Below are 18,738 nucleotides of genomic sequence, written 5' to 3'. Positions count from 1 at the left end.
GTTACAGTAAAGTATTTTGTAGTTTTCTTCCCAAACTCCCTCACAACTTACTCTGCAAATCTTCCAAATTCAGCAAGTGACCTTGCACTAGAAAGCCACAGCCCATGCTCGAAGTGGAGCCACTACTAACTCTTGGAACATAATATACTTCCTAACATTTCCACACCCTCAGAATGGAATAGTTTTTAAATACCAGTATGATTTGGAAATGCACACAGTAACAGTCTCCAAGCCCTGAGAGAAAACTCTGTGATATTTAAGTACTCCAACATCCTATAGTGCCCTGTTCACCAAACAGCACACAACCATTTTTAACAATTACATCAATTTCCCATAGTATTTGGTGCCAAAAGCGGCAAACCATGGAAAATATTTAAAATTTTTATAGTGCAACATTAAGGCTTCTTTTTACTGAGCCTCCAGAAACATATATGTTACAATCCTTTCTTGATACTGGTCTGAACTTTACATTAAAGTTAATGCCCTAAGCTACAATTATAGTTGGGAGTCTGATTAATTTTCTAATTTTTTCCTCTGACACAGCATGTGAAACACTGAAAAGGGACAGAATATAGAAGCACCCAAAGCAACATTTACGTACCGGTGGACATAACCCATCTGATGGACACTGTGAATGGCCAAAACCAACTCTGCAAGGTAAAACTGCACCATATTCTCATCCAGCTGGTCCTCATATCTGTTTAAGAGTGACAGCAAGTCCCCTCCAGGCTGATATTCCATAACCTACATACAATTTTAAAGGAACAGATATACAAGATATTCCATTCAACTCCCCAGTAAGACACTGGGCATATATCAAATAGTGCTATGTAGTGCAGGAAAACTTACAGAAAATAAGCACATTTCAATCATCACATTATTCTTTAATAAACCAACAACAATGGTGTTCAATAGAGGAGAAAGTAAAAAACTAGGCATTACCAAGTAGAGATTTTTCTTGTCTTGAAATGCATACTGTAATTGTGGAATCCATGGACTGGTGCTCTGAGCTAATATGCTGCGCTCTTCCTCAAAAAATGACACCTACCAAAAAAGTGTTCAGTTACATCATTATGAGAGGGAGTGAGAACACATCAGAATCCCCTAGTTTTAGAAAAACTTGGCACACATCACAAGAAAATTACACAGGAATTATTAAGTGCTGCTTCCTGAGCAAGTGCCATGTGAGCCTAGTGCCATACTTTGCTTTCTTGTCAATCTGTGCCCCAGAAAGGGTAATTTTAGTTGGGCTCCATTTCTCCTAGCCACAAACAACGCTGAGGGATATTAGGAGCAACCTTACTGCACCATGTATTGGGAACAACTGATGCAGATATTGTATAAATTCATGAGGTCTCTCATGGAGTATCTCTGTCCTACTTGTCATCTCATGTCAGCAAAGATTAACTTCTGTTTCTCACCAAACTATGAGAACAACCTCCATTATCCCTTTTTTTAAGTTTCCAAGTAACACATTTCTCAAGCTAGTGAGAGGCTCTCCATAAAAATCCAGTCACCACAGTTTGCCTTCACACCCACTCTTGACATTCTCCTTTGCTCTTTAAAATAAAAAAAAAAAACCTTAATGAATAGATTGTCTGAAAATTCAAACCATCATCAACAAGATCAATACTGATTCAGTGTTTTTGCCATCTGCTTTTCTTTCCTTATAAATAGATGGGAAGCTCTTTACAACAAGGGCCATGTTTTGGTACCTGAGGATGGCTCCTCACCCAACAGACCCATAGACTGTGACAATGACCTTTAAACACAGCAAGACTACACACAAATTTATTGCTTCACTCAAATGCAGGATGAGCTTCCTCAAGATATATTTTTAACTCAGTTCTAATAATAGTGAGAGAAAGGAAGTGTTCAACAAATTGCAATTTATCCTCCTAGTCACATAACATAAAAATATACATACGTGCTCCTGCGCCAGCAAGGACTCCTTGCTCATCACCTTCATAGCATAGACATCACCAGTGACTTTCTCTCTCACTACTTTGACATCTGCAAAGTGACCACAGCCAACCACACTCTTTACTTCAAAGTCCTTCACACTGGGTTGCAGTTCCTTTAGTTCAGCAATAGCCTCTGCATCTATAAAAATAAAATACTTATTTTTACATTTGGCAACTGGCATTTTATAAAAAAGAGACAATATCGAAACTGGGGAATAAAATTTAAAAAGCTCCAGCAAGCCCAAAACCAAAAAAAAAATCCCAACCTTCATTTCCAGATTCTCAATAAATGTTAAATCTTTCCAGAATATGCTTCTTAAAAATAACACCATGCATCAGAACTAGAAAAAGACTGTATCAATGCAGAGTTAAGTCTGAAATATGGCACATACAAAAGGATCAGAGAATGCTAAGACAGTTCCCATAGCAACCATAATTCTGTCCCATTCATAACATCAGAGGCTGAGAACCTCTTTGGTTCTTAATTTCTTTCCAGCCATCCTTTATCAAAAGTATATTCTCTACACATGAAAGCTTTACCCAGTGAGTTCTAGTCCAGGGGCAGGGTTTTCTCCTCTGCCTGAGGGAGGCACCAGTCTATTGTCTAACAACCAGCCACAGGCATTTATTGCAGATATTCAGCTCAAGGTTTCCACTGACTAGTTCCAGCCAGCATGCACTGTGATAATCAGTCACTCACAGGAGATTGTTCTAGAAATTCTTCAAACTAGCAGAAAATTACTGTCTGCTAATAATACCTGCAAACCATTGGGTGGAACTATAACAGGGGGCACAACATGTTACTTGAAATCAAATGCCTTTCTGCTACATCTTAATGGAAAAATTGATGGAAATTTTCTTTGCTCTTCCCCAAAAGGAATCTGGGCACATTAGCAATAAAATATTTACTCCTTTAGGATCTGTATTTCTGAAGCACAGAAATACTCTTTACAAGTTACACATGCAAAACTTGGGTAACACATGGAATCCAAAAGATGAAAGAGCCAGGGATTACCAAGTTTCTCTCTCAAATCTTTTTTTCTCATAGTCACTATCCTGCTCTCAACTTCTGACATCCTTCCATGGTGCACACTCAGAGCTTTGCTGTAGCCAGTACTCACTTTCCAAGAAAAGTGAGTACCTCTTGAAATATAAATACAGTACAGACAAAGAAGGAGGCACATTTGAGTCACAGCACTTCAAAAGCCACTTGCATTTGATCTTCTTGGACCTGAACAAATCCTTACCAAGATTGCCAAGATCCCCTTTGCAGAGTTGAGTCTGCCAACAAAAAATCAGATGCTCAAAGTCCTGGGTTACAATCAAAGCAACTAAAGCATTACTCTAACATCCAGATTCTTAAGAACTGTTTTGTAAAGTGACACCTGAAAATTAGTCTAAACAAACTTACACTTCTTGACAAAGTTGCCAACATGTTTAATTTTCATTAAAGCAGGGTTTCTGCATTCTTCAAAAAGAACAAATAATGAATCAAGGATGCCTTCCCGGGAGAGAGGAGACATCTGCTGTTGAGTCACAAAGAGTGGCTTCCCCTGGAAAAAAAAAGCAGCAACAGCAGATGGAGTCTCAGACAACAATGAAAAGCCTCAAATCAATAACAGATGTATAGAGCAGATAATATATATCCATTTTAAAATCACTACTTCAGAAATTAGGCAAATGATACAGAAGTGTGAGGTAAATATATCAACTCACTATGTCTATCTGTAATCGCTGTTACAGGTATTTTTCTTTTAGACAGATCAATCCTTTAAAGTTTCAAGCAAATAAACTAGCAGTCTCAAGAAAGCTGTGATTCAAATTTTAACAATCAATATCCTCCTGATGACTCTGATCTGACTGGCCTTTTCCTTGAAAGTGCATCATGCGGGTCTTTTCATAAAACAAACTATTTAAGAAATCAGCATCAACAGTAGCTCTGGAAGGAAAAGCTGTTGGATCTCAGACGATGAAAAAGCAGCCCCTGGGTAAATTCATTTTAGGGCAAACCCACATCTCCTTCACTCATGAAAAACCTGAAGATCACAGGGCGCAGAAAACAATATTCCATCTTTATGTGGAAAAATCTACCAGGATAAAGCATCAGCAGATGCACAATACATAAGACCAGTTACTAGCCACTGAATTTTGTGCAAACCAGGTACACTTTGAACTTCACACAGTTAACTACTTTCTTTTACCCCAAAGAATGACACAGGCATGGTTTCAGCATCCAAACAAGCAAAGCTGTATTTTGAGATACTGGGAATGGACAAGGACAAAAGTGAGATCAGCTGCTCCCAGGCCAGACATCCTTCACCTGAAAGAGCAGATTTAGCCGAGAAACTCGGCTGGTGATGGGCTCCATTGCTCCTGCCTCGACCGGATTTCGCACTCCACATTTAAACTTCAACATCTTTACAGCTTATCTCATAGAAATGAGCACCTGGAAAAGGGAACAAGGACATTCAGGAAGCACTTGTCTGACTGACTCTAAACAAAAGATATGGATATGGGGGGGTGTAAGTTAAGTAACATCTACTTTTCCTCAAGGAGAAAATTTATAAGTTTAAACGCGCCTGGAGCACCCTGGCAATTAAAGTGGGGAGAAGCACTGAAGCAATTACGTTGAAGACCTCCAAGACTATCGAGTCCAACCTGTGAGCGAACCCCACCGTGCCACCTTTCCCACGACACTCAGCGCCTCAGCCAGCCTTCCCTTCAACACCCCCAGGGACGGCGACCCCACCACCTCTCTGGGAGGGCGCAGAGCCCCTACAGCGGCAACACCCGGGTCCCCATAGAGCTGCCCTATCCCAAACCCCGGGTCCCCCTCAGAGCTGCCCCATCCCAAACCCCGGGTCCCCCTCAGAGCTGCCCCATCCCAAACCCCGGGTCCCCCTCAGAGCTGCCCCATCCCAAACCCCGGGTCTCCCTCAGAGCTGCCCCATCCCAAACCCCGGGTCCTCCTCTGAGCTGTCCTATCCCAAGTCCCGGGTCCCACTCAGAGCTGCCCCATCCCAAGTCCCGGGTCTCCCTCAGAGCTGCCCCATCCCAAACCCCGGGTCCTCCTCTGAGCTGTCCTATCCCAAGTCCCGGGTCCCACTCAGAGCTGCCCTATCCCAAACCCCGGGTCTCCCTCAGAGCTGCCCTATCCCAAGTCCCGAGTCCCCCTGTGAGCTGCCTCATCCCAAACCCCGGGTCCCCCTCAGAGCTGCCCCATCCCAAACCCCGGGTCTCCCTCAGAGCTGCCCCATCCCAAACCCCGGGTCCCCCTCAGAGCTGTCCGATCCCAAGCCCCGTTCCCGTCCCGGTTCCCCTCAGTCCCCGCGCGCGCCCCGCTCTTACCGCCGCCAGCGTTTGAACGGCGCGGTGGGCGTGCAGTTCCTGACGTCACTTCCGGTGCCGCGGCGCGGGCCTATCGCGGGCCGGCGGGACCGGAAGCGCTGACCGGGTGTGGCCGCAGCCCCGTGAGGGCGGAGCGGCTCTGAGGGGACCCCGAGGGGGCTCTGAGGGGATCCTGAGGGGATCCCGACGGGATCCCGGTGCCCCTGGGCTTCCCCAGCTCCGGAGGGAGCACAGGAGCGCCTTTGGGCACTGCCGGTGCTGCTCTGCCCTCACGATTTTGCTCGCGCTTGTCGCGTATTTCACGTCTTTTTGTTTGTTTGTTTGTTTTCCTGTGACAAATCTTAAAAGGGAAAATGACTCATTCCCAGTGGTTCTGAATGGAGCTGGCTTAACCCCACGCTATACGTCATAGTTGGCAGCAGCTACTGCCAGGTAGGGCAGCCAGAGGGGAAATGGAAAGGTGTTCAGGAGATTTAAATAGATTTAAATTGCCTTCTGTAAAATGCTTGCCTGACCTTTATGACCCTTTCTGTACGGCCGTTTTACTCAGATACAGGTAATCAACTTTCAAGTGAAGCGCTGGCGAAAGGCTCGGCACCCCTGTGTCAGTGAGGCATCATCAGAACGTTCGGTGGGATGCAGGATGACCTCGTGTGAGAAGGGATCCCATGGGTCTGTGTGGAGATGTCCATGGAGGACATCGGCAGGGAGTTCAGACATCCCTTTGTTAGACAGTGTCTGGGCAAGATTTAAATCTAGTAACAAAAATCTCGGTGGCGTGGCCCTTAAAAATAATAATGTTGCTGTGAGTGGTATAAAATAAGATAGTTTGCTCTCTTACATTCATTTTAATGATGCTAATACTGGTTTGGCATCTTGCTGATTGAGTAATGCTCTGATGGATTTACTACATTTGATTTTATACAAATCATTTTACAGATTTGTGCTTCCTTTCACCTCCCCCAGCCCATCCCTGGAACACTGATACATTTGTGGTGTATTTCTCATCTGAAACTTACGTAGCTGGGTTTATTTCAAGTTACAAAGCCTGAAAGAGTTTTTAAAATCTAATTTATTGTCCACTATCTGCACTGCCAATTTGGTTTTGGACTCCACTCAGGACACTGTCACTGGCTGTGTCTCATCCACATCCGCATTTCCCAGGGAGATCAGCTCTTAAACAGAAATGCAATAAAGAGCTTCCTGAGCATGAACTGGGCAACTGCCATGGTAGTGCATTTTAGTCAAATGCCACGTCCTGGGCAGATATTGGAGCCCTACCATGTTTAAAGGTCTACTTTAGATTTTGAACAAGTCTGCCATCTAAACTAGGAGAACTTCAGACTCAGTGTTTGCAAGCAAAGAAGCTGGCTCTTAAATCCTGTGGGGACAGATACAGTTTTATTCATCATTTAGGTGAAGACTCAAGTTAGATTAGTTCCCTTTAAGAAGGCCTTTAAATGCATATTTTGCTAGAAGCAGCCATGTGATACAAGATCACATACTATTTTTTTCCTTCTTTGTTGCTCTGTAACAGACTTAGGTAAACAGGAATGTCTAGCAGCAGAATGAAATAGTAGCATAAAAATGCAGTTGCACTAGAACTGTTATGAAATGGTAGGAAAACAACTGAAGTGGCAGATGAGGGGAGGAGAAGAGAGAGAGAAAAACTTCAGTTTCAATGCTAACACCTCAGTACCCATTTCTGATGTCTCAGGTAAAAAAAGAAATACATACCTGTTCAGAAGAACAGATATTTTATTTTCTTTAAATTGGTGGTCTGAAGTCTTCAGAGTGAAAGTGATGATTCCTTCCTACCTTTGATATTTTTATCAAGAGGAATCACAGTGCACCACAGCCAAATTATCTATCACTCCTTGAACTTGACAGATGCTCCTGGGTACCATCTCACTTAACTGGAAAGAGCAGCAGCAGACTTGGAACTGTACAAAGCAAGGGCTTATTCTTACTATTAAATTATTAGGTTGTTCAAAAGTGTAACAGAATAAATAGCACTGTGATTTTCCCTAAGCAGGTCCCAATATGGTGCTCAACATGTTTTGACATCTCACCATGCATTGATTTGGTTACCATCTGTTTGACATTATTTTATTATAAGAGTAGGGGTTTCCCTTTTGTTTCCTTGGCCCAAATTCTCCTCCCTCATGCTGTTGCATTGTGCTCCAAGGTGACTGTTCCCAGGATTGCTGTCACAGTAACACCCTTCAGGCTTGCCTGAGTCTAAGATACCCTGTACACGTAGAAGTAAACGACCAGGCAGGCAGGTACACCAGCTTTTTGCCAAGAGCCTGGTGCTCAGATCCTTATCCTAACTAACCTCACCATATTTTAATGGGCAGAGAGCTGCCAAGTTCCCCCAAACACCATCTGGCTGTGAACTTCTGTATTTACAGCAGCATTACTCAGAAATCTCTTCATCTGTGAAGCACTGAGACACTCGTGGCTGTGCCCAAGGTGCTAATGAATTTATATATGCTTAGAAAGCAATAAACAGGGCTTGTGCTATCACAGTGCTAAGAGCTAAGTATGACCAAAACCCTGGGGGTTTGTCCTACCTTGCAAATCTTTCCAACTCTGTTCTTTCCAAATTGTGATGCTGCACATGCAGATGGGTCTGCAGCCAAGGCTTCCAGGGGATGTGGATGTCAGAAATAAATCATGCTCTTCAGCAAGGCCTTTGCCATAGCTAATCTATATGTCAATCTATAATCTATAATTCTGTATGACAACAAAAAATGAATTTGTCTTTATCATCTCTATCCCTTCCTCTAACTCATCAATATTTAAAAGAGCTTGTAATAAACCAAGCTCTTTCTTCAGCCCTAACCCTGATCACACCTGGGTTACCACTTCCTATTTCAAAATAAAGGGTTTAACTTGGCAGACCCCAATACTGTCATAAACCCTTGCTAAGTGTAGCTCTCTCCATTGCTTTAGATGCCTGACACATTTTGTTCCACTTTCTTTTCCCAAACTATCTCAAAGTATCTAACCTGACATAATAGTCATGGACACTACAAGGGATAGGAATATTTGCAAAACACAGATTTGGGAAGACGAGTTATGGGAGAGGGAAGTAAATTCCTTATCAAAGATATAAAGGCAAAGAGAAATAATCACCAGGAATACAATTACTTTGTCTTTCCTTCTGCAGTATTTTTAATTTCCTCCTGAAAATTTTTGGAAAAAGACCACCCTGCTGTCATCCTCCTGGGATAAGCAAAAAAGGAAATGAAATTTCAAAAGACCTGGAAGGCTGTTTGGTGTTTCTTCCATAGACTTTCACTAGAAGGTAGGCACAGAGATAATATCCTTCAAGGTTATTTTGACTAAAATATTAAAGGCATTTTTTGCTTGTATTAGTAATATGCTAATGATTGTATTATACAAGTGCTAATGTTCACTGGGGTTTTTTATGCATTGCTTCTATTTTCTTTATATTTACAGGAGTAAAATCCATTAAAACAGTTTTTAAAACACAGGGCCTTCTTATTAGATACATAGTTGTCATCTTTCTTTTGATTTATTCATAGAAATGCAAACAGACATATGTGATGATGCTCTTCAGACCAAATCCCAGTTCTGAGGGTTCCTCATTCCACAGTTGTGACCACACTCTCCTAACACACAGCCATATGTTGAATTCCCCTGTAAGCCAAAACATAATCATGATAAATTTCTGGTGCGACCAAAATGAAATAGTAACAGAATTGGGTCACTAAGAATCTTTCTTTATGTGCAAACTGAGCATTTAACCTCATGAAAGTGAAATGCTTTTTTTAATCCTAATTCTCTTCTACTTTTTTTTTTTTTTTCTATTTAGCCTAAAACAAATCCCTCATTACTTTTCAGAGAAATAATTTATTAACTTGTAGATGCAGTGAAAAGCAAATGATATTTTATATATCTCAGCTTCAGGCTTCCTTTGTGCTATCAGAGGAACACCCCTGATTCCACAAAAATTATTTTATAGAAAGCAATTTATTAAACCTCACGATCTGTCAAGAGACATGAATATTGATGTATTCACATTAACATCTCCTGGAGCTGCTGAAAACTACATTTGTCATGACTTAATGGGAATTACATGTTGCACAGCAACAGGTGACAGGAGCTTAATTAAAGCAAAACTGATAAAGTATCTGAGCCATTATAAAAAAATGTTTTGTTGTAAATGTCCTAAGAACCACTTCCATGTTTGTGTTGATGGGGAAGGGAAGGTGACTCTGGGTTTACAAGATAAAACCTAGAACAGGACAGGTGCTGGTTATCAGATGGCAACTGCATCTAACATAACTCTCAATTACTCTGGAATTTAGATAGAATAATCATGTAAAAATGGCCATATCCAGTTATATTTTACTTAGATTCCAAAAGAAAAAAATAACAGCAATACCTTTATGGTGAAGAGACAGAATTCTTTTGAGACCACAACTAAAACTTATTATTAAAATTCAATTATATATAGGTCCTAGGGTGAATGAATTCTAGATGTTTACAGCAGGACTCTTTTCTTTGCCTTAAATCAACAAATCTAGAGAAAAGACATCCCTTCCCTCAACTACAGTAATAATTTACTTGCTTGTGAGATTGGGCATCAGTGCCCAGGTATTTTGTCAAAAAAACAAATCCCATCAGACTGAAGTATCAAAATTACATATGAAAATAGATTAAAAAAATATGTCTGTTAAAATTATGCCAGCTTTTTAAAACAAAACAAACCCAGCCTTTAGACTCTGGTGATTTAAGATACAGAGTTCTTTGTGTAATTGAACTTGAAATAAACTCTGTCTTTTTCCTTTGAAGATTTATTCCAAAAATTCCAGTGACCAATAATCTGTGCTCTGCAGCCCTATAACATGTTGGGCAGTGTGAATAGGGTAAAAAAGAACAATAGTATCACTTTGTGCAGAGTATAAATAAAAGCAGCAGATGAGGCAATGACAACTTTAATGTCAAAGGACTCTTCCAGGTGAGACTAAAAGAAATTTAGATTTGATTGCCTGCCTATGTTTTAATCTGGAATCACGATTTTCGTACCTTATGGATTTTAGATGTTCTTACTCTGAGTGGGTGTGTTCATTCCTGTCCCGAAGAGCTCGGCAATGACAGCCTACATGTTACTTTATTTAATTCTTCTAGAATTAGTTCTATAATGTTTGCTTGGAGGCCCAGAGATATTTTACAGTGACTGTTGTGGGATTCTCATTTTTAAACAGTTTTTCCATGTTAAGAATTGTGATGAATATGTGATTAAGAAATAACACTGACAAACAGTGAAGTAATTTAAGGTTCATAAAGGAAGTGAATGGCAATTTTTGGCTGCTTTGGAGGTCACTGCATGGTGAAATTGCTTTTTTTGGAGTGCTCTTCACCATGTCTACTGGTGATTGGCCTGGCTCACATTGTTTTCTCACACTTTTAAATTTCCTTACTACCTGGAAAGAAAAGGCTCCAAACCCAGTATATTCTTCCTCAAAAGAAAAAAAAAAAAAGGAAGGTGGGAAGTTGTTGCAATGGTGCAGTGCTCATGGTCTGCCAAGGAATTGCATTTTGCCATTTTTAGCCAAAGGCTGGATACAAATATGCAAATCTTGAAAGAGGAATGGAAGCTCCATGTGAAAGAGTTTATGTGGAATAAACATTTCCTGAATAAAAAATGGGTTTAGGCTACTTCTTTTTTCCCCTGTGTTTTTAAAGTACTGCAGGTCGACTTTTGTTTTGAAAACAACTTTTTAATGAAAGGGGGGCTTATGCTACTATTTCAAATTCCTCTATAATTGAATTAATTACTGAAGTACTAAGGTAGAATATTTTCTTCTTTCTATTCTTCTCACCACTTAACTCAGTTTTCCTGAGAGCAATGGATCTTGTGCATTGCTTCTCTGAAATTTGAAATGGATCAGATGCAGCATTAATGAGTTGTGCCAGTGGATGGGAACAATTAATAGCAATTAGTGCCTTGGAAAAGAGGGGAAGGTGCAGACTTGGCACACCCCACATCTTAAAGCTTTTAAGCATGATGCAGAAAATAATCAGCTTTTCATATCAAAGAGCTATCAAAAAAAGCCTAATAGCCAACCTCAAAATGACAAAAACCAACAATAACTATAATAAATAAATACATTTTAAAAATCTCTTTTAAGTAATTGTTATTTGTTATTTGTTAACAACCAGCTACCACTTAAAATCCTCAAGAAGACAACAGCATTTAAATCAGTGGAGGAGTCTGGGTTCTGCATCAACCTTCCCTCCATGAACAGATACCACAGAATTTAGATTATTTAGAATACAAGATGCTGGAATAAAAGAGATTTGCACACAGACTGCATAGCTTATTGCACCTCTTTCCTCTCTATGTTCCCCTGGCTTTCATTCTGAGCCTTTCAGTATCCCAGCCTCAAAAGATGATGTATCATCTAGTTCCTGTGAATAAGAACTGCTACTTCTCTCTTGAAAAGGGTTCTTTAAATCCTACTTGTTTTCTGGAATTCAGCTCCAAACTGAGCCAGAGGCACAGCCAGGAAATGCTGGCAGTGGTGTTCAACAGCTGTGTAGAGTCTGTAAAAGTCTTCCCCCACCTTATATGTATCCTCTTGGTGCAAAAAATGCTATTCCACATTCAGAAATATCCAATGAACAGGCTGATCCAAGGTATTTATAAACAACGAAGGTGCAGGAACAAGGCTTCCTCTCCCTGTCATTGCCTGCCCAGCTGTGGTGTGAGAGGACACAAAGCCCACGCTGCATCATTCAGCAGTACCAACACATCAGAAAATGGCAACTCCTAAATAGCATTTTTCTTTTCATGCCTACCAAGTCATTTGTAAAGGGCCATTTCTGCCCAAGCTGCATATAAATCCTAGGTTGTTAGTGGATTGCTGCTCTCTGGCTTCATCTGCACAGAGCTCCGTGCCAAAACCATGGCTTTGCAGGACCTCAGTCGTAAAGAAGAAAATGATCAATAAGCCTGGGCAGCTCAGTGACAGCCTGTGACGCTCAGTGACAGATTTTCACTGCCTCTATGGCTGTATTTTAATTTAGACAAAAATAGTTAACAGCGCAGTTGCAAGGGAAAAGAAGTAATCTGCTTCTTATCTAATGTGTAATTCAAAAATTCTATAATTGATCTTCATTGACAGTTTCTGCAAGCTCACTCACCCACACTGCACATATTGTGCTTCCTGACATAATTCCCGACATAGACGATGATATTTCAACAGAGGAAGCTTGTTAAATCAGGTCAAACACAATAAAGAATTAGAATGTGCTGCAAGTCCTTGCAGCTGTCTGTCTTTTCACCCTCTCCCTTTATCCCCACCAAAAAAAATACAAACAAAACCAAACAAAACCCACAAAACAACAACAACAAAATGCACACAAAACAATACAAAACCAATTCCCAAATACTGGTATTTTTAATGGGCTAAAAATACAAAATTCAGCTTTGTTAGATGTTGATAGGCTTCAGAATTAAAATACATTATTTCCTCCCAAGATGCTGGAGTATTACTGTTGATCAGACATAACTGCCAGTCTTTTATTGCTTCCACATGGTTTAATTTTCCCTGGAAGTGTAATATATATTCTAATGATCTGCTGAATTAAAAGAATTCTAAACTGGATGCCAATTGATGAGATGGTGTTTCTGAGATAGGACAACAAAGGGCATTTTCTCTCACAGACAAACACAAAAATTCAGGAGGTGGTAATGGGTCCTCAGGTGTCTGAAAGAGCAATACATATTTTCAGAGCAACACAAACAATAGATGTATTTTCCATTTACAATGACTGTAAATAAAGAGGAACATAATATTTCCGTTTTATAAACACAATCACTGGCCTAGGCAGCATTCTCCATCTACTCAAACCACTCTTACTCTTCAAAAGCTGAGATAAAGGAAGGGTTCAACAGACTAACAACAAATAGATACAATTAATGATAGCAGAAAGCCAGACAAATTAAATACAAGCATGTTAGCATAATAGATGCAAAAGGCTGGCACAGGGGAACCCATTTTAATTACTATAAATACAACTCCAGCTTTTAAAACAAAATACTTGAAGTGCAGAGTGAAGCACTTTTCCATCTTTATTCCAGATTCTTTTTCCAACTCTAGGTGCTAATTCTATAGCAGTTGAGGGATGGTTCCCATAAATCACCTCCCTGACCCACAAGCCTTTCCCCCATTGGCTGGAGGTGGCTCTTAGCCTGTGCTGCTGAATGATTTTCCAATTTCTGGTGGCTATAGCACTGCAGGTTATTTATGCTACACCTTATTGAGCTGAAAAGTCATCAGGAGAGAAAGCGAAGCAGCCAAGGGTGACGCATGTGCAGACACACTAAAAATCACAGTAAGCCCTTACCTGTCATGCCCACAGCAAGTTCCCAGGAGGCTTCTGGACTGGACAGGGATATTGGTGTGCTTCAAAAAGTGAGACAATATTTCCTGAACTCTACAGACATATCATGTTATGTGCAAGCATCTCCTTTTTCCCACTGAGTAAGTTCTGAAACACTATACAAACAAAAACACTTGAAGGGCAAACCCATAAATATTTCAGCTAGTTGTATATGGGTTACTCCTCTGTAGCTAAATAACTGGAGTAAAACTGACACAGTGTGTATTTTATACTGAATAGCACAAAACTGACCCAGGGAGTAGCAAGGATTATGAGGAAGACTGTGGAATGGGAAGCCATAAAGGCTCTTCTGCAAGGATATTCAATAATTAAATATTTGGAAGGTAGTTGCTGCCTTCATTTTTGGTCTTCACTGAAATTTCTGCATGTAAAGTGTAAGTTTGGGGAAGCAAAACTTATCTGTCTATATGATGGCTTTATATGAAAACAGTGAGGGAAAATAAAAACAAAATTCTTCACATAAGGCTACATCTGACACTGACCTAAAAGAGGATGACTAAAATAGGCAAAAACATATTTAAACTAAGCTATACTTTTAATATCAAAGTTGCTGAAAGAAACTAGATACCCAAATAAGTGGCAAGCTAGCCCACAGCACTGAAATAATGTACAAAATATAATTTTTGATGACTTATCCCTTCCTGCTCAGCAAAGCTGATTTCATATCATTCTAGGCAGGCAAAGGTGTGGAGCTTTATAAAATAACTTGATATCCAAGAGAGAGGAGAATCACAAACCAAAAGACATTCAGCCAAACCCAGAGCCTGGATTGCTGTGGAGTTTTATCAGTCTCTACCTCCAGGATGAAAGGCCACTGAGTAAGAGAAATATGTACCCAATCTTCATATCTTTTGACAACAGCATGTCAACATAGTCACTGATCCCAGTGAAGAGTATCTGGCTCCCTTTTTGTCACATCGCTGCCTTCACACACCCCATGGGAGAAGTTGGCTGTGAACTCACACTGAGGCTGCACTAAATGTTCATAAATGTCATTCCCAATGCAACTGAGCTCACCCGGCCCCTGCAGGCATGGAATGCTGTACAGCAAAATGCAAAAAAGTGAAACAAGAATAGAAGGCACTTCATTAAGGTAATGTTCACATCTAAATTTCACCCCCATATAGATAATGTGTGGGTGAATATTAGATTTAAGCACTTAGCTTAATGCTGAATATTGTAGTGACAAATATGGCCTCTGCACTTCCTAAAATGTCTAGAAGTATGCAAAGCAATAATATGGGAAAGGCAGGATAGAAAGAGAAAGGAAACTTTTAATCTTAAGGTTTATTTTTAGGTGATCCATTGAATGAAGGTTTGGATTTTCCTTAGAACACCCACACCCATGCAGCAGAGCAAAGATTCTGATGAATGTGATACCCAGAGTATCACAGCTTTCTCCATGGTTGTTTTTTTCATATAATGTAGTCAGTTAATTAGATCTCTTCTGATCAATCATTGAATTACTGCTTCAAAAGGCATTATGATATGATGAGAGTGCCTCGCAGCAGTTAAACACTTTGATTTTTCTGTCCTAACACATTTACAACTGATGTCAACTAGGTCCTCCCAGCAGGAATAAAGAAATATATTTTTAAATTACAAGAATAATTTATCTCACAATTTAAAATCTTAAAAAAATTACTGTAAAATAGACCAGAAAAACTACTGTAATATGGATTCATTCTCTCCATTGGTCCTTTCTAGTGTTTAAGACAAATCTCTTTCATGTTTTCCATGTTCTTAATGCTTTGATCTCAAGCCCTCTGGAGCATCAACCTTGCATCTTGCTCTTGTTCTATTCAGCTGTTTTATACCACCACCGCTGTTATCTGTCTGTGATTTCAGCTGTGTTACAGTAGCTCCTTCCTTGATCCTTGACTCAAAAACGAAAGCAGTGTAGTTATTGCAAAGAGATATTGACAGGAACTCTTTTGTTTTTCTTTTGTGACTTGGCTCTTGAAGATAAACTGTGATCTAAGGGTTACAACTGTAGGTCACAACTCGATCATGAGATTTACATGTGCTGGCCTTGGGGACTGTTGGCAAGTTACTGCCTTGGCTTCTCCTCATCCCTCTGTGAAAGGGGAACAGGGATTACAGGACAATGTCACCCCAAGAGTTGCCTCATTATGGTTTCTGTGAAGAGCTTTGAACTCCTTGGAAAGCAGACAGTACAGGGAGGGGTGGTGTGTAGTTTTGGGAAGGTCTGGTTTTGCTTCCTCTCCAAGAATAGATGCCATGTGCCACATCCAGGGATCTTTGCACAGTGCTGTACAGAGTTCCTATGTTTGCAGTAAAACAAGAAAATAAAGAAGATTTCTACGTCCTGCTTTTGTTTGTGATTCAAGTCCCCAAATGGGGCAAGAAAGATACATTGGTTTTCTGAGCAGTACAAGTGATGGAAAATAATTTACTTTCTAATCCTACAGAAATACTTTTGCCAGATGAAAACTGTTCTGCCGTTGCCTTTCCAACAGGATAGTGCAGTCTGCAGGTAATTAAACAGCAGAAAGCAATACCCATAATTCAACAGTATGTCTTAGCTGTAATTTGGCAATTCTTTTTCTCTTGAAAACTCCTATACATAATATGAGCTTAAAATGGAAATCACTCATAGCAAGTTTCATTTCATTGTGAATTGTTCTCATAGACCAATATGTAACCACATTTGTAAGAAACCCAAATCTTTTCCTGCCAGCTGAAGCTGTCCTGCACTCTTACAAAGTCTGCTATTTTGAATTTGAATACCCGCTACGTGGGCAGCAGACCCCAGGGAGATGATACACCAGTCTGGCAACTCGCCATTCTGTGAAACAGAAGGGTGTTGAAAAAACTGAAGGGGATTAAGAAATCGTCAACTAGCATGAGAAGACACAGGATTTTCATTTTTCTGGAGAAATCAAGACTTGGCTCTTTTTATAGCAAGGTTGATTACTGCCTGCCAGATTAAACCCTGCTACTCAGGGAAACATATTATCATCTGGAGACTCGTTCCCTAGCACTTGCAGGTCTCCCCATGGCCAGGCTGACACAGCAAAGACAGATTTCCAGGTGCCTCCAGAGCTAAGAGGAGGAGAGGTTATTGCTCCTGACAGTGCAGAGCACTCCTGGGGCCCAGGGAGACAGTGTGCCCCCTGTCCTGTGAGCTGAACATGTAAAAGGTGACAAGGTTCTTTTAAGTATCTCAACTGTGAAAAAGAACCAGAAGAAATCTCAGTTTGAAAGCTTGAAGAAAGAGAAAGATGCTGGGGAATAGCACTGACTGCATCAAGCTGATGCAGGGTTCCTCATCCATGTAGAATGAGCTTTAGCTCACCAGGAGCAACTTAATTACTTCTGTTCAATGGTTTTCCACCCACATGTTTATCGTAGTTCGTGCTCTTGGAAAGTGCTGAGGAAACAGTTCAAGGCATGAAAGGGGATTACTCTCATAAGTAATGGGCGCTGCAAAAGCTCCTCTGAAAGCTTCTGTGCTGCACATACCCAGGATGCCTCCCCCTGGGCAGGACTGTCTGGCTGCTAATGATGTGACAAGGAGCAGATCCTGCAGGGACACAAAGGTGCTGATATTTGCACCAAGGAGTTAACAGCTCTAAGGATTAATAATTACACAAATAAGTATACAGCTAATGAAAAACCCTGTTATCCTGTACTTTTTACTTCAAAATTTCTTGTTCCTAAGAAGTGAATCAGGTCTCTCTTTGGATAATTTATAGAATACCAGTTTCCATAACAACATAATTGCTCAATGAAGCAAAAATACCTGGCAGAGTTGCCATTATCATGAAATAATTGACCACAACAGTGAGTGAAAGAGGCTGCATTAAACCCCACCATTGCTTTGTGTCAACATGGTCAATTACATTCCAGTAATGCCAGATCAAAGACCAGCATTCCTAAAACAAGTCATTACAAATCACAGCATATCCCTAAGAAGCAGAGCGAGATCATAGTGAGCAAGTATTTCTCCCTACAACAAAGCACAAAGTCATGTCCAATCATTTAATGGTTGCAGAACTCCATGGCCCACACCATGACAGGTAATTTTAGGACCTAAGGGTTTGCTGGAAATAAAAACGAGCAAGAACAGCTCTCTGTTCGTGCCTTAATATGGGCAAAGGCACAAGCTACTTTTTAATTCTTAATAGGAGTGTTTGTTTCACAAAGGCTTGGCAAACATTCTCATGTGATAAGATTCAAGAGGGAGAACTCATACCCACTGCTGAAAACACCTAGTTCATAAAAAAAATACAGCAACAGTCTACATGAAGATGTACATCTCCCCATGGAAACAGTACATCTTTACTCCTCCTGTGGGCTGCAGAAGAAGGCAGCCCACAGCTAGGTTTGTGTGGGAGCACTCAGACCCAACACCTCTCACATGAGTGTTCACTGCCACCCTGTATGTCCCCAGACCAGCTCTCCTCTGCACCCTGTTGTGCTCATGAGACATTTTCTGTTTCTTTGCAGCTTCTCCAGCAGCTCTGAGTAGCTCCAGCAGTCTGTCACATGCTGCTGAAGGCATACTTCAGTCCCAGCAGCTGGAACAAGGGTGTGTGAGGATGGGAGCCCTCTTGGCGTAAGTGTTGGAAGATCATCCCACTAAGAAGAATCCAGCTTGGATCCTGTGTCCAGTGTCTCTCTGGACTGTGGTAAGCCAAGAAGGAGCCTCAGGTGCAAGGCAGCATGTGTGTCAGATCCGGGCCAGGCATGAACCAAAGACAAATTGTTGGTGGGGTACTCCAAACAGATCAAGCTGGCCAGAAATATTGGCCATGCAACGTCCAGAGTAGTTCTGCTTGTTCCCAGCACTGTCAGCTTTGTTTTGGAGAGACTGTTACAGAACGCTTCCAAACTTCACAATTCACAGAAACTAACACATATAGTACAAAATAGTTACATCTCTAACTCCTGTGTGCCACATTGCAAGTCAAATGGTTCCCCTATTCTTTTCCCTTTGCACCCTTTGTTCCTTACA

General features: G+C 40.8%; 1 protein-coding gene and 1 long non-coding RNA gene across 10 annotated transcripts in view; one reads left to right on the top strand and one right to left on the bottom strand.

Annotated features, from left to right (window-relative positions):
- Window positions 1–4,395, bottom strand: part of CIT (citron rho-interacting serine/threonine kinase) — a 68,684-nt gene extending 64,289 nt beyond the window's left edge. For all 9 annotated transcript variants that reach the window (XM_072936032.1, XM_032751254.3, XM_030285370.4 and 6 more), the window contains exons 1-5: window positions 4,285–4,395; window positions 3,376–3,517; window positions 1,928–2,103; window positions 943–1,044; window positions 602–744 (exon numbers count right to left, since the gene is read on the bottom strand). In XM_072936032.1, coding sequence (XP_072792133.1) covers window positions 602–744; window positions 943–1,044; window positions 1,928–2,103; window positions 3,376–3,517; window positions 4,285–4,380 — 659 coding nt within the window. In that variant the 5' untranslated portion in view covers window positions 4,381–4,395. The remainder of the gene's footprint in view (window positions 1–601; window positions 745–942; window positions 1,045–1,927; window positions 2,104–3,375; window positions 3,518–4,284) is intronic.
- Window positions 4,396–5,374: 979 nt separating this feature from the next.
- Window positions 5,375–18,536, top strand: LOC140685135 (uncharacterized). The gene is made up of 3 exons (XR_012058371.1): window positions 5,375–5,744; window positions 8,488–8,625; window positions 18,231–18,536. It is a non-coding gene; the product is annotated as an uncharacterized lncRNA (long non-coding RNA).
- Window positions 18,537–18,738: the final 202 nt, after the last annotated feature.

The sequence above is a fragment of the Taeniopygia guttata genome, chromosome 15 (assembly GCF_048771995.1).
Source record: "Taeniopygia guttata chromosome 15, bTaeGut7.mat, whole genome shotgun sequence".
NCBI classification, from domain to species: domain Eukaryota; kingdom Metazoa; phylum Chordata; class Aves; order Passeriformes; family Estrildidae; genus Taeniopygia; species Taeniopygia guttata.
Note: the sequence above shows the minus strand (reverse complement) of the source record. Positions and strands in the feature narration are given on the sequence as shown.